The sequence below is a fragment of the Pseudochaenichthys georgianus genome, chromosome 4 (genome assembly GCF_902827115.2).
Source record: "Pseudochaenichthys georgianus chromosome 4, fPseGeo1.2, whole genome shotgun sequence".
NCBI lineage: Eukaryota > Metazoa > Chordata > Actinopteri > Perciformes > Channichthyidae > Pseudochaenichthys > Pseudochaenichthys georgianus.
The window spans coordinates 30,071,697-30,088,602 of record NC_047506.1 but is presented as its reverse complement, the minus strand read 5'-3'; the positions used below and the strand labels follow the sequence as shown (position 1 = coordinate 30,088,602).

Sequence of the window (16,906 nt, the reverse complement as noted above, 5' to 3'; positions counted from 1 at the left end):
ATAATGCTTCATGAACAATACCAACAGTTAAAGGAGTAAAACTGAAAGGGTTTTCCAGACCACATTGTTCAGAGTCAAGGATTGGAGCGTTCACAGGAGCCACACAGCCAAACAGAGAGCCACAAGACACAAAATGCTCATTAAAACAATTTAGCATAGTAGCCCTGTCTGATATAATGCCAGATGCTGTGGTGAGGCACGGAGGTAGCTCATTTGGGATATCACCAGTGGAAATCGATTTTATGGCTTTCCAACATTTCCTAGGGTTATTCAGGTTTTCTGTGGTAACCGACCACCTTACAGTGTAAGGCTTACATTTACACTTACAGTCATTGCTTTCTGACGGACTTGGCCCTTTTACTCTTCAGGTTGCATAGGGAGAATTAGTAGTCTACTGCCATGCTATTCAGTTCACTTTCTCCTACTTCCTGTACCTGGTTTCCTGTCTAACCTTCATTATAAATTTCACAAAAATATAATTTTGCAAATATGAAACATACAGGTCAATATCACCTTGCTAGTGGTAGCTGAACTGTCAATACCCCAAAACATATTTTTAGATATAAATAACACATTTTGAGTTATTTAGAAACAATTAACATGTATGGTTTCACGTCTTGTTACATAAGAATAGATCATATGTTAAGTGTTATTATGGGAGAATTACTATTCTTGTGGTACTACTGCCTTATTAGGCCCATATTGAGCAGTGCATATTAAGACCAAAACTCATATACAACAACTTCCTTACTTGCAATAAATAAGCACTAATTAGAGGGTTATTGAGGAAAAACTCTCAACTAATGGCTAATTACTTGCAGAGTATGGTTATGTAGAATAAGGCATTAATAAGTGTTTTATAATTACTAATAAAGAGCCAATATACTGCTAATATGCATGTTAATGAACAACTAGTTGATGGTTAATTATACCTCAATATAAAGTGTTACCCATTAACTCCACTAGCTGTGCGTGATGTTGATGGACACCATTGTAATACAAAGCAATGCTCAAATGTAAAACAATTTGCCCCGGGAGAACAGAACACTATGTTTTCTATCATCACAACGCTCCGACCACATCACCCCTATCCTCCATGACCTCCACTGGCTCCCCATCAAACACTGCATTGACTTTAAAACATTACTTTTCATTTTCAAAGCCCTCAACAACCTTGCCCCCCCTTACCTCTGTGACCTCATCCAACGACACACCCCCACTGTCACCTCAGGTCTGGTGAAGCTAACCTACTGCAGCCCATCAGGACAAAGCTCCGGAGCTGGGGTGACATGGCCTTCGCAGCAGCCTCGCCCACACTCTGGAACTCCCCTCCCCAGCCACGTCAGATCTCCAACGCCAACACTCTCACATCATTCAAACAATCCCTAAAAACTCACCTTTACTCTCTTGCCCTCAACTCCTAATCAACTAGCCCCTTGCCCTTATTCCACCTAGCTTAGCACTTTCTACTTGTGTTGCTTGTACGCGCTTTGAGCACGAGGAAAAGCGCTTTATAAATGTAATGTATTATTATATTATTATCACACTTTATGTATTAGTTCCAAACAGGACATTACATTGAGGTCGGTACGTAGTATAAAGATGCCAGAAAACAAGAATTCAAGTATTAAATCTTTGAAAAAAATTGTTTTATTTTCTTATTTAATTGGCAGTGATATTCCACAGGCACGGTTTGAATTAGTAAATGGTAACTAATGTATCCAACCTCTTCAACACATCCAGAAATCTGCCGCCCGCCTCCTCAGCCTCTCTGTAGAGCGTATTTGAGCACCTGATGAAGCGCTTGATGAATACAATTTATTGTTATTATTATATATGAAAACCCACCAGTTCTGACATGCAATTCATTAAAAAAAGAAAACCCAAAACACCTTACATTTTCTTATTTAAGTTTGGATGAAAGTAAGCTAACTAAAATGTAATCTAATATAGTTTGTGTAGACTGGAGTAGCGAAAAAGCAGTACTGACACAGAAAGTGAAATAGCTAGATTTTGCATCGTTTTTTTAATTTAAATTGTCAATGTTATTTAAAAGTTTCCTTTCTTATCTCTTGTACAACATTTATTGCGCAATGTCTCATTACGGCAGAGCAACAAATAATTTCCATTATTTTGTAAACTGCTAGAAAACCCAATGACACATTGTTTTTATTGTATACAACTCATTCAATTCAATTAGAAACAAGATGTTTTATTTGGGGCACAACTTTCAAGTCTCAGAATTCCCACAATGCACTACCATTCTCTTGAATGCCTTAACAATCACATACTGATGTTCTGGATTAGATTTTTAACTGAGTTTGATGAAGCTACAGTATCTGTGTTTTTCCACACAGAGATGGCTTTGGTCGTCATCAGTAGAACACACCTTTTGATTTGGTTACAAAGACCTGCAGTATATTTCCCCCGATGTCCCTCCCTCCCTCCCCCACTCTCAGCTTAGTATCCCTCCCTCTTCCTGTCTCCTCTGATTGGTCAGTTTGGTGTCAGTGGTAGCATCCTGGAGGTATAAAGCCACTGCTGGGGGTGGAGACAGCAGCTGTCTGCCATCTCATATTGAAAACTCTGCTGCTTGAATTCACACCGGCTGTGCTGTCGCCATTCAAAACAACAGAACTCACTTTGGATCAGTAACATTCCAACATGTGTAGAGGACTTGCTACGCTTCCTGCAACATGCTTAAAAAGGTAAGACAAATAAAGTCTAAGCAACAGGTGGATAGGAGTGTTAGTATATTTTTTGTGATATAGGATCTTCATACACTGTATATTCTATATTTTTGGTATTTTATATAAAATGTCATTTTAGCCGAGTAATTAAAACAATAGTTCAATATAAAATGAAACCTGTTGCTGATTATTTGTTTACATTAAGCAGATACTATATGCAGATGTGTATTTATGCAAATAAATGGAAATCTTCTCAAATGCATTTCACTCACTTTCCTCTCGTCCATCTCCCCACAGCGCCAAAGACATCAAACATAAAATATCCTTTTTACTCCAGAAGCCGGAGCACCACACGTCTCATCAGAGTCAGATAAAAGAGAAAAATGATGCTGCTGCTGCTGCTGCTGCTGCTAAGAGGTCAGAGGGACTTTCTCTTTGTTCAAATCGTTAAGCTTTTAAAATATATGTTTGTTTTTGTGTTCTTCACATCTCACATCAAACTGCTCATCCAGGAGTGTGTATTTTCTTATGAATACTAACACAGGGATTATAAGTGAAGCAGACAATGCTTGAGAGAAGAATATTATTTTGTTAAAAAGTGCTCATGGACTGCAACTTAGAAGCACTAGACAGGGAAAGAATTGATGAAGGGTACAATAGGAGGAATCATGTCCTCTGTTATAGAAGGATAATACTGCTATGTGTTCGATTTATTCTAGGATCACCGTGGGAGTTAATATTGTGAGTTTCAGGGCAATTTTATAGACCTGAAAACTGTATCCACCTTGATTATTAAGAAGAGTAAAATATTTTGACTACACTTGGGCTTTCATTGACCAGGTGAAAAAGGGAAATTGAGAACAGGCACTTGTTTTGTTTTGTGTTGAGCCCCTCCTTCCTCTTTTCATATGTGTAATTCCAAAGCTGGTCCTTGTTACCATGGGCAGCATTTATAAGGGTTAATATTACTTTGACATACTAGTACTATGTTTATGTGTTTCCATTTTGAAATGCATATACATGTTTTTTCTTTTTTCTTAATCCCGCCTATGGCCTTTTTCTATCGCTTCTCCATCAGGAAGCCTCCTACCGTCCTTTATGAGCGACACACAAACCCTGACCTTTTTTTTCAGCAACATGTAACCCTTTCAGCGACAGCTATGAAAGAAAAATATTGATTATCCATAATGACATAACACTAGTTTCATTCCCAACACAAAAGCACGTTAGAGCTTCAGTGGCAAGCAGTATTCAAGTGGTGTATAACAATAAAGATAATTGTTTTCAAATCAGGGATAGCTGGTGTGATTACATGTTCTGCTGTTATTGATCAGTTTATTGATGCAGTAGGAAGACCTTCCTCCAAAGCTGCCTTACTGTAAAGAAGCTTATTATGGCTAGCATTAGAGAAAATACATTTGAATAATGTTTATGTGCTCAAATCTGAACCCATTAATAATGTGGCATTTATACTTCAAATTCAGCTACATTCTCGAAATAAGAAATTAGAAATGAAAATGTTTTTTATAGTTTTATTGAGTGTCACAGGGGTGATTCATTTTTGTAGGCGTAACAAGTCAGCGTGGCAATGGTCAATGCTTGATGACGTTTAGTTTTATTTAGCCACATGTAACAACTGCTGTTTAAAGACAAAATATCATATATTCATGGTGTATTTCATTAAGTATTTTAGGTGGAAACAACCTTCTAGGTTATCTTTGGCTTTTGTCTACAACTGCCAGAGGTGCGAGTAAGTCCTACATGTGCAAGTCATGAGCAAGTCTCAAGTCTTGACCTACAAGTATCAAGCAAGTCCCAAGTCACTGTGATGAGAGTCAAGCAAGTCAAGTCACTCCTCAGGTCAAGCAAGTCAAGTCAAGTCATACGAAATTATGATGAATAAGCCCAGTTTCCGCATTTAAATCAGTTAAAAGACAGTGGTTATGAAAATGGATTTAACCCACACTATGATCTTCATTACATACACAGTTAATAATTTGAAATCTAATTTAGACCGATGACAATCATATTAGATTCATATTAACCCTAGAACTGCAGACAATATAGCTAGGACTCAATCAAAAAGTCTGTTCAAAAAGGCAGAATTCCAGGTAAGAAAATCATATATGGCATTTGCCATTACACATATTTCATTTAAATGTCTGTTAACACTAGAACTGCCAACAGCGTCAGCACCTACATGGATATCATTTTCAAATCATTTAATTAGTTCCTCTTCATAATTTCCTTATAAACTAAGTAGGACAATTTAAAACTCACTTAATTGGGTTAATTTAGAAATTGCTTTAGTTTATCATCATAATAATAATAATGCATTTTATTTATATAGCGCTTTTCACAACTCAAAGACACTTTACAGTATGAGGGAGGGTAGACAAACAAGGACAGGCAAACAAGTAAGTATAGTAAAATAAATAAAAAGGCAGTCAAGAGGAAGTTGATTGAGAGGGGGGGGGGCTTATGGGTAGACAGAGTTGAAAAGATGTGTTTTGAGGCGGGACTGAAAGACTGCACTGAAAAAACTGATTATGACCCCTTTTAGATGTTACATGTTTTAATCTAGCCTTTTTTAATAGATCGTAATGTGTTATTGCATCCTTCTTATGTTTTTTAATTAATCTTAACATATATTGTCACTGTTTAAAACAAGCTCATTTCATTCATTTAAAAGTAATTAGAAAAAAATATGTACAATTTAATTACCACATATACTGTCCTGTCTGCGCATGTGCGACAAGCAGCTTTTCCCTCCATTTTCCATTCGGAAAGACAGTCACCGGACTGCCTGTGTAGTATAGGTCCGCTGTCGTGAGGTGAACGTTCTCCACGGCTCTCCATTTTAAGTAAGTAGCTCATTTATAGCCTTTGGTGTATTATATTATACTTAAACAGGTAGTTTAATAACTAACATTAACGCTATTGACTGTTTGTTTTGATAGATTAACATTAGCAAACGTTAATATAGGCATACAGCAGCTAGCTAACTGTTAGCCTACTGTTAACCTAGCTTAGTTGTGTAGTAATGTTTAAGTAACCTAATTGAAGTGCAACTTGCATCATTAACATTATAAGATAACTTGATACTACTCTCAATTTAAATACGTGATAAATGCAATCTGTCTTGTTAGACTTGCTTATTAGTTTGTGGCCAATATAAGTTGAATGTTAACTGCCTGTTACTATGGCTTTTTTTGTAGCTTCATCTTCCCTGCTGCCCCCACTGACCGTGCTGTGTTCCTAACCGACTGTAAGTTTTGTTTTTTATTCTTATCACTGTGGTAATATTAGGACACAACTAAACATGTGAAATCACGATGGTAAGGGTGCTTTTGGTAACGTTACTCTCTGGCGGCAAGGGGTTAATGTTACCGCGGTTAACGTTCATATCTTGGTCTTATAGGCGCTTTCACACCGGAGTACTTTTACCCCCGAACTAGGCTGATGGGGAGGGGGGAGAGTAAATCGCCAGAACGCCGACACCTCCTCATCACTCCACCGCTCCCATGTTTTCTTTTGTGTTGCCATAAGTTATTCTCTCTCCGTTGGTGCGCTGGTCTAATGCTAATAATGCGAGCAAATAAAATGGCGTCTTCACAAAACTTTTCAGAGTTTCACGGGGGTGGTTTAATATTCGCCCAGCCAATCAGAAATTCTTAGTGTGGCCGACACACCCACAAACCTTTTCTCCCCAGCAGAGTACCACCTCTCTAGCAGGGCGGTCTGTTTATCGGTAATTGAGACATTTAAAAAAAAAAAATACACGTCATATGTATTATTGCTACTTAAACATTATATTGCAGTCTGAGTTTCGCAACACCGTTTATAATATGCAATAAGACAAAATGCGTCTTTCCATTCCAGACAAGAGATCTTTCTCTCCTCGGTCTGTGTGTGAGGGGACGGGCAGTTACACATGCGGCTGCTACATGCATGCATGCAACACACACACACGGCGGAGAGAGAACTAAGCGCTCCGAGATGTGTTTAAATTAAATTACCCGTCTTGAGGTCGACAATGCTCTTTGCCAAAAGTGAGAAATAATGTATTGCTATTGAATAGAATATAATCATGTAATGTCAAAGCAAGAAAAGCTTCTCCCTTTTTTAAAAGGTGCCATCAAGTGCAATAACAGTTTAGCATGTAAGAGTGGTAACACAAGCAATTTGTCTAAACATTTAGCAAAAGTGCACCACATCCAGTAATATTTAGGCTCTATTTGAAAAAGAAAATGTGTTAGTCACACAGGATTTTGTAGGATTTCGAGTCATTGGCCCAACACAAGTTAGTAATCATTGGCAATCAATTACCTTTTTTCATTTACCATTATTATTTTTAATTTCTGCTCGTCTTTATTTTTATTGCAGGTTTTTATATCTGATGTTGGTGTGATGTGGAACAGAACCTTACTCTTTGGGGACCTCATGTTGTTTTGGTAAGTCAATTTATCAAACAAATTCCTTAATCTTCAACTTTTCAGCAAACTATTAGGATTTTCGTTTAGTTCACTCTGCTTAGACCCAAAGGTGACTGTGAAACACCATCACTAATGTTTAATTCCCCCCCCCCCATTTCTCTCTTTGTTGTTTGCCTAGTTTATGTGGCAATGTAAAGACTGTGGCGGAAGAAAAGAGGTGGTGAAGGGAAATCTATCTGCTGGAGAGTTCAAAGTCAGATGGCCTGCACTTTTCCATATTGATGAGGTAAGTTATATATTTCACATGGTGAATGTATGGTGAAATGCCTATTTACTGTACACATTGAGCTGATACAAAGCAACATGATCATACATTTGAAATGGTGTTTCTGTCCATCTGATAATTATCTTTTAGCTCTGTTTTTGCTTTCCACCAACTCCTTAGTAAAGTATTTGGCTCTTTAGCTGCTCAATGTTCCGCTGTCTTCACCAGCTATTCTATAACAGTCGGTTTGATTGTCTGAAGAAAACAGCTGTTGCTGGAATTGGGGTTTTCACTTTATTCCTCAACATTTTACCCATTGTCAATTAAAAAAAATGACCTTAGATTAATAGAAATACTTTGCTTAGAACACACTGTACACCAATACACATCTTATCAAGGACTTGGTTAATGAGGTCAAAATTAGAATATATCCTTTAATTATATAGTAGATACAAAATATCATTACACCAATGGCTGAATGTGCTCTTTGTCTTCGTGGTGAGGTGACGTGCAACAACATTAACCTTTCTGTTGGTCGCTTGTTAGCAGACCCTTCACGCGATGGCAGAGCGAACAGGTACAGGCAGGGCCCATAATGATAGCCCTATAGTTTAAATCTACTACCCACACATGGACATATGGAAATGGGTTACTATTTAAAAAAATAAATGTATTTAGGAACCTATCCATGTGATTTTTAGTGGGGGTCGACCTCAAATCCTCTATGGGGGTCCAGGGGCATGCCCCCCCCCCCCGGTAAGATTTTATTTTGGAGTTAAATGCATCAATCTGGTGCATTTTGAGGGGAAAATAAAGAGACTAGATCTATGGAAACACCTATATTAAACATAACTGTATACATTTCAATAATCATAAAATCATGGCCATAACCAATAACATACCATTTCCAATATGAAAAAAACACTGAAACTTGTTTATTAATTAATTTGTGGTTCATTTATAGTTGTGAGTGTGTCTGTGCTCCTGAATCAGCCTCTCCTGTCTCCCTCCTCTCCCCCCTGCTCCTCTTTGAGGCAGCAGCAAAGACTAGTTTTCTCTCAACAAGTTTTAAAAGTGTATCTTACCTTTTTTCACCTAGTTAACTTTTTATTTATTTATTCATGCATATTTTACTAATCACATTACATTTCATTTAGCTGACGCTATTATCCAAAGCGACTTATAATGACCGATCACAGGACATTCTCCCTGGAGTAACTAAGGGCTAAGTGCCTTACTCAAGGGCACACTAGTGGTGGTGTTCCTCGCAGGATTTGAACTCACAGCCTTCCGATCTTCAGCCCACCTCACTATCCATTAGACCAATCAATACCCTCTCAAATGGAAATATGTGTTTACATAACTGGTGACCACACCGTTTGAGACCCACTGAGAACTTAGACTAAGTTAACTATCTAAACACTCAGAGAGTCCTTTACCGAGCTGAGCTTATCCCGAGCTTGAATGACACACAGAGACCAATCAAGGGCTTTGATTTGTGATCTGTATGACAGTGGCCATGTCGGCAGGCCACATCATGTGGACAGCCAGTCCCCCTGTGTGAGGCAGGCCACTTAACAGGCCAGAAGGAGGCGAGATCAGTGCAAGGGAGCGAGGGATCATTGTCCACAAGTTAATCGATCGCAGATGGCGTCATGGTCACGGACGAATAAAAAAAAGTCTGTGTGGGAAACCCTGTTTTAAGATCCTAGTGTCAGGCATCAATTTTAGATAATTATGTTTTACCTTATAAGGAGCATGAAGGTTGAGAATATTTATATGTATGAATGTTGATATTCATATTCACCCTAAAGCATTTCAAACCATCAGCTTGGTTCTTTATACGATGAGGTTGGCTTTATTCATTGTTTTTCTTATTGTCCAATGGAAAGACCATAATCAACAATGTCTTAATCCATCTGTCAATCCTCTCTGACTTCTGACACTCATCACCAAGCTTATTGGGTCCTATGTAAATCTTTAAAAACACCTCACACATATTTAGTTTGATTCAGAAATATATACAGTATGACCAGCTTTGTTTTCAGGGATTAATAGGTATGTGAGCAATATTACAAAAAATGTATTCGATAAAGTATGTAATTAAAATTACATATATTGAATACATGCATGTTTTTTCATTAAATATACAGGACATCGCAGGAGATGACGTCACCAGAGACCTGCAGAAATGTACCATGGGCATATATGTCATCAACAAGGAGGGTGGAGAACCTGGACATTATGACGACGTTGGGATTTTTGTTGGACTAATCATTCTGGACAAAATTGGATCTGTAGCCCGAGCTTGTGCCATCATGCTGGGAATCATCTATTCACTAAACATGGCTTACCCAAAGATTAAGGTACTACTATGAATTCGTCCAGAAAGTGCTCTTGCAAATGGATGGTGAAAGGCTTTCCCCCAAAGTCCTTGGACTGAAGAACAAGATAAATGCTGGACTGTAGGATTTCTTCAGCCGCTCTTGTGAACAGAGTTCACAATTCGCAACTTTTTCTACTTTAGCCAAGCGTAAAACATTTAATTTTTTATTTGTATATGGGCCATTTACATCTAGTTCTGGAGAAGAATGTGAATATATTTCATGTATTAATGTGAGGAATGTTACATTCTCCTCAGCTGTTTCAGTCACATGTCAGGATTTATTCGCTGTCTGTTTCCACTGCATTTTGTTGCTCTGATGGCCTCCGCCGTGTGTGTGTGTGTGTGTGTGTGTGTGTGTGTGTGTGTGTGTGTGTGTGTGTGTGTGTGTGTCTGTGTGCGTGTGTGTGTGTGCGTGTGTGTGTGTGTGTGTGTGTCCACAATCCAATCACCTCTGCTATGAGACTCAAGCCCTGACTCCTCCACTTCGCCATATCGTAGACTCTGTAACCACAGTCAGTCTCTAGCTTTGGAAAGTCTTCGATTGCGATTCCCTGTTTGACCTGTTTTCTCCTGTGCCGGCAGCTTCAAGCCAGCCTGACTCCAATCTCCTGTCTCCAGACCACCTCCAACGTTGGACCCTGTCCCGTTCCTCCTGGCTCTTCTCCAGGCGCTCCCCAACCTGGTCAGACCTCCGTTCCCCTCTCCCTTGGACTCCGTCTAGCGTCCCTGGCCCAGTACCCCCTCCCCTGCCTACAGCCCAGTATTATTCAATAAACGTTATTATTGTGCTTGAAACTCTTTCCTCCAGTCTCTGCTCTGCTCCTGGGTTCCCTGCTAGCCTTAACAGTGGCGAGATTGTACTGTTAAGGCTAGCAGGGAACCCAGGAGCAGAGCAGAGACTGGAGGAAAGAGTTTCAAGCACAATAATAACGTTTATTGAATAATACTGGGCGGGGGGTCTGGGCCAGGGAAGATAGACGGAGTCCAAGGGAGGGGAACGGAGGTCTGACCAGGAAGAAGAGCCAGGAGGAGCGGGACAGGGTCCAATGTTGGCGGTGGTCTGGAAACAGGAGATTGGTGTCAGGCTGGCTTGAAGCTGCCGGCACAGGAGAAAACAGGTTAAACAGGGAATCGCAATCGAAGACTTTCCAAAGCTAGAGACTGACTGTGGTTACAGAGTCTACGATATGGCGGAGTCAGGGCTTGAGTCTTATAGCAGAGGTGATTGGATTGTGGACACCTGGCAGCCTGACACGCACGCGCACACACACACACACACACACACACACACACACACACACACACACACACACACACACACACACACACACACACACACACACACACACACACACACACACACACACACACACACACACACCACACACACACACACACACACACACACGAGGTGCCATGATAGTTGCATGTTGTTTTTATCGAATCAGAAGATGTTTAAGACACATGCTTCATGTTACGTCATTTTGTACAAGATAATAAAGTAAGAGTATGTATCAAATATGATGTTTGTTTTATTTTAATATATTGAAAGTTAACATAGTAAAAATGTTTGATTAAATTCAACTTAATTTTTTTATGTAGGAATTAAACTATAGAATTGATCTGAATGTAAAAAGAAAAAAGGTTACGTTACATAATCCATTTTAGTACACTTAACATGGGTTTAGTGAGTAAACTCTACTCAAAATAGTTGAGCTGAAAATTATCAGTATGAATAAGTTGAAATTACTCAAAATAGTTGAGCTGAAAATTATCAGTACGAATAAGTTGAAATTACTCAAAACTAATAAGTACAGTGAACTTAAAAAATATATCTGGATTTAGATAAATTTGTTTCGTGCAACCACTTACCTAAATAAAATTAAGTAAATCCAACATAACAATTTTTTCAGTGTACCTGTTCATATGCTTTGACACTTCAACCACTAGAACTCACACACCTAACCACACCCCGCACATTAGCTTGTGAACATCAGAAGGGCTTGGTAACAGTGTGTTTATCAAGGTTATTTCGTGACCGCTCGAGACATCCTGCCGCCTGCTGTGATGCGACTTGATTAGTGCAGTTGTTCAAGGTTTAATACGAAACAAAGTCATTATCACGCCTTCCACCTTTTTGTTCTAGTACAGTATTTCTTTTAGATGCCACCTGAGAGTTTGCACCGTGGAGCTTTTGAGTAATGTGATGTGTTGTGAATTAAAAAAGGTGTTCAGAATAATTACTGTCTTAATTATGTTCACTACAAACATAAAACCACTTGGAAGCTCTTCACAGATCACATGATAAAAAAACGGCATTATTTATATCTGTTAAAAAACTATTCTGTAATACTGTACACACAACTGAAAGATGGATCTTTGTACTAATGCAATTGATCATTATTGTGCAAATGGTAACATAAATACTATATCCAAATTAAAATATATTAATATATAGTAACTATTTCCATATAAAACTACTCATGAGATAACCCATTTGATTCTTAGAGTGCATAATAGGGATATGATTCTTAGTACTTCACATCACCATCGCTAAGCTAAATGCGGTGAATGTAGTAGTTAATTCAGCTGCTTGTTAGCAACCGCCGTATTAAAGACACATTCAGACATTCACCAGTGCGTCTTTACTGACACATTGTAGACGTGCCATATCTTTAAGTCAGTGTTACCACAGACATTATTTTAAGCATCTAACTACAACAACGTTTTTCTAGAAGAGGGAACTGAAAGTGATACGATACCATCCTCTGACAGTTTTTATTTCAGTGAAGTTCCCTACAGTTAGAACTTAGTATAATAAACCGGCGCATGCATGGGAGCAAGTTACCCCCTGATCCCACCGGAAGCGTCTGCGCTGCGCCGCGCTGCGACCTCCTCCTGCATCATAACCCACCAGGCGCGTTTCAAAACGTTGTGGAAGCGGAGCGTCGTGTGTGCAGCCTCGCAGTTGTTGGATGAACGTTCCACTTCCTGCCTGCGCCGCGTCAAAAATAGGATTCATCCTATATTTTAGAAATTCCTTGCGGCGAGGAGCTTCTGGGACGCTTCGAGCCGCGGCGCAGCGGGTCTGGTGGAATAGCACCCATTGACTATATATATAATGGCCGCGATCGCTAACAACGCCGCAGGGGTTAGTAGATAGATTTACAGACTGCAACCATTTAATACACAAAAGTATTTCTGACATTGAGAATACTTCTTTGAGAGCAGGATGGGATGTTGTGAAAGGAAGCTGAACATCCTCTTTGATTTGAGGAACGTCTGGCAATAGATCAGATTTATATCAATGTTATCGTTTGAAAATGAATTATTAATGATGTTTGGAAGAAAATAAATCTCAATTTCATCAGTGACGGAGGGGTAGTTTGGTATTACGCCTTTTTTAAATGCAAAACAATACGTTATTTTGCAAACCTTACTTATAATTTGTTTTCTTTTGTGTGTTTGAGCCCACTTTAAGAAGAAAGTTAGGTTTTAACAGCTCCTCCAGATGTGTTGCGGATGTGTTTCCACCACAGGCTTAACAGATTTCTGAGTAACATTCACACTAGTATACTTCCCACTTTAATCGACAGAAATTGCCGTTATATTTACTTGTGATGCTGTGTGGTTTCGTGTTAACTATCTGTTAATTTGCCTGTCATCCAGCCTTCTTTGTGCCACCTCATCTAATATTCACAACACAGAAAATAAAAATAAAAAACTCCCAAAGCTTAACGGCGGTCCCTTAGTCTCCGCTCTGCTTAATATTTAACTTCTGTTTACACTCCCACAAATGTCACAGTGAGCTAAACCTAGAGAGGGGATCTGTTAATAATCTATGATATTTATTAAAAATAGATCTTGGTCTGTCTTGGTGTTTATTCAACACCTCTCTCTGCATCCACCCATCTGTCTCAACATCTGTTCACTTCTCCGCGCGTCTCTATTCTACCGTTGGAGCATGTCTGCATTTCATCTGGCAGCAAATGAGAGGGAAATGGAGAGACTGAAGAAGAGGCGGAGACAGACGGAAAGAGAAAGATGGCTTTTGGTCATTCAGCAGGGAGAGATGAGCAGATGTGGGGAAGAGACGGCAAGAAGAAAACAGAGATTATTGCTGCCTTGAATAAAGATTCGGAGCCTTAAATGAAGTCTACAGAGCAGCTGTCTTTTTTTCCGAACTTGCCCTCTTTTTCAGTCAGTATAACAGCATAATAAAAACTGGATTAACGCTCTAATATTAACTTCATCTAAATCCTTCCTGCAATCGTTTGTTTACATTTTCCCATGACAGCGTTTGGTTCAATAACCGGTGAACTCTTCTTTGAAGTGCCACTACACATTACATCTCAAATAACTAGAGAATATAACAGTCTGGGTGGCTGACATGCTTGTTTACATTCATTTGATTAAGGTTGAGTATTTTTCCATTTACATTGGTAACATACATTAAAGGAATTGCTTCAAGTGCAATGTCTTAAGTTAATGACTGCGGTTTGTTTTGACTCATGCTGCTGCAACGTAAACATTTCCCAAATTGGAATGAATAAAAACATCTTATCGGTGATAGGGAATAAATGACTGTTCTTCCTCTATTCTAAGTGAATAAGGATCTTAAGAGCAGCTGCAGTATTTTTGGTTAAATCCATGTCCAATTACGTTTAGAAAAACCTTGTTATTGATCAGTATTAGCAACTTGGTGGCTAACCTAGGTTAGCTTATTGATGAATGTTAGTCCACATATTCCCATGTAGCTCTTAAAACTGATATATACTATATAACTATACCAAATTCTCAGACAGGTGCAAATCAGACCCTGATTGACTCCCTATAGTCCTAAAGTATTGTTGGTTCCACCTGAACCCTAGGACCCTACCTGTTGTTATGGTCTGTTTAACATTAAGGGTTTTAGCCATTCGATCCAAGAAAACATGGCCTTGATCAGACAGTGCTCATTGTGTGTCATGATCCTAGTTTTCTGGATTCATTTGACAAGTGTTCTCCCCCTGTGTCTTTTTATTTCCTGTCTCAGTGTGTTTTCCCGCCTATTTTTATTGTTTGTCCAGGCATTTTTAGTTCACATTGGCCCTGCAACCACCTGATCTTCTGTACACTGGGAAGTCATCTCCTTGTTAGTTCTGCTTGTTATTTTTGCTGGATTCTTGTTTGTGTTCAGCAGAAATTCTGTTGTTTTCCCTTGCCTTGCCTGGACCAAGCCTTACGTAAGGGATAATGTGCAGCGACGCGGTCATTATGGGGAAAAGAACACCTTCATGCCGATCTAGATCCCTCCGCTTCGCGTCGGGCTCCTGATCAGCCTGTCGGTGTTCTTTTCCCCATAATGACCAAGTCGCTGCACAGTATCCCGCTTATTACATGGCCACATTCTCAACAAAGTAACCTTATGACTCCCAATATTAATTGAAATGCTTTTATGGATTTAGAAATTGATTTTATTGATTTAAAAAATAGTTGTATTGATTTAAATTGACATGCATCCGCTAAGAAAAATGGTCCGTTGTTACCGTTTGAACTAACGTAGCAACGGCAGGAACTGCTTAGATAGCGTTTTTGAGGAGCTTTCTGATTACAGATTTGAAAACATCGCTGCTTGCTTTAAAAGTAGCACAATTCATGATGTCAAACCTTGGAAAGTATCTAGATATCCCTGCCCTAATGCCAAAGGAACTGCACACTGAATATGTGTCGATGTTTGACGTCTATGTCTGGACCGCTGCGTACAAAGGAGGGTTTCTGCCCGTTACTTCTCCGCTGTTTTCTTGTCCCTCTTGTCTTTTACTTTTCTTCACTGGGGACTCATCAGCCACTAACCATTCCTCCAAATTACTGTGCTCTCCAAATATATTAAAATTAATGTTAAAATCCTCCATGTTGCTATCACACGACAGCGGAAAACGAAAGACAATCAGACAGTTTGCTTGCTTTTCAAACTGTTTTCAAACTGTTACATTTGAAAAACAGTTAGACAGTGTTAGTCTACTACAAATAAAACACGACGTTTATCTTCTGTTAACTTGATTTATTCCATCAACGTACATAACACCAATACAGAGCCATTAACGAACGTGGACCTCATGCTCCAGGTCTCACACAGACTCACTGCACATGCGTTACACAGCCTCAAGAGAGCAACCTAGACTACCGTATATCCTGTAGTATAGGCGCAAAGAGATTACATGTTAACAATCTCATTCTATCTTTTTAAAGAAATAAACTAAACAAAAATAACTTTACATTGCATGAATCATAAAACAATCATACAGTGACTTAAAACAAAAATGTTTAAATTCCCTGAGTAGTCAACATAAATTAGGGAAACATTTAAGAAACAAATACATAAACAAAGGTGTTTTCAATGTTCCATTTCAACAGACACTTTAACCCAGATCCCATTGTCCTTCACTGAGTGCTTTTAAGAGCACAAGAGCCGAAGCTCCTTTTTTTGTGAGACAGTCAGCGAGCTGAGATTTTGTGTCTGACCAACGCACCTGCTTGATCCTCTTGCTCTGTATGAGCTCCTTAATGCTACTGATTTCCAACCTGAGTCTCTTCTCTGTGACTTGTTTTGTGGACTTGAGCGCATCGAACAGAGAGTGGTTATCAGTCACACAGAGTACAGGGGGTGCATTCAGTCCAGCATTTCCAGGAGTGAGCTCAGAAAATAGTGTGGCTAGAAAAATTGCATTGTCTACCCCATCTGACATGGCAAGAGTTTCCCCTGCAAGGGTACTGCGAACCACTCGTCTGATTTTCTTTGAATGCCAACAGAGGGGGGAAAACTTCCCTCTTCTCCCATAAGTGTTATAAAAGTACCTCCCTGTGTGCCTCCGTCTGGGAGGTTTCCAAATGAAGCATCACTGAAAACTATCAAGTTCAAAGCATCACTGTTTCCCAGATGTTGAAATCTAAGTGTCACCTTTTCAGACTTTAGTTTACGGATGATCTTATTAGCATCATGAACAGACTGTACTGTTGCCCCTTTTATATTAGAAGCCAAACAACATGAATCAAACATTACATCAGGTCTTGTCTGTTTAGCTGATCGTAACTGCTCTCTCTCAGTTTCGTTGAGGGGTTCATTTCTCTGTGTGCCCGACTTGCTTGT

General features: G+C 39.2%; 1 protein-coding gene and 1 long non-coding RNA gene across 2 annotated transcripts in view; both read left to right on the top strand.

Annotated features, from left to right (window-relative positions):
• The first annotated feature begins 2,577 nt into the window (after positions 1–2,577).
• Positions 2,578–16,906, top strand: part of rgs4 (regulator of G protein signaling 4) — a 20,130-nt gene continuing 5,801 nt past the window's right edge. Inside the window, exons 1-2 of the mRNA XM_034080915.1 lie at positions 2,578–2,708; positions 2,988–3,107. Coding sequence (XP_033936806.1) covers positions 2,665–2,708; positions 2,988–3,107 — 164 coding nt within the window. The 5' untranslated portion in view covers positions 2,578–2,664. The remainder of the gene's footprint in view (positions 2,709–2,987; positions 3,108–16,906) is intronic.
• LOC117445335 (uncharacterized) lies at positions 5,251–9,712 on the top strand. Its single transcript, XR_004551968.2, has 5 exons — positions 5,251–5,554; positions 5,909–5,958; positions 7,077–7,144; positions 7,305–7,412; positions 9,545–9,712. It is a non-coding gene; the product is annotated as an uncharacterized lncRNA (long non-coding RNA).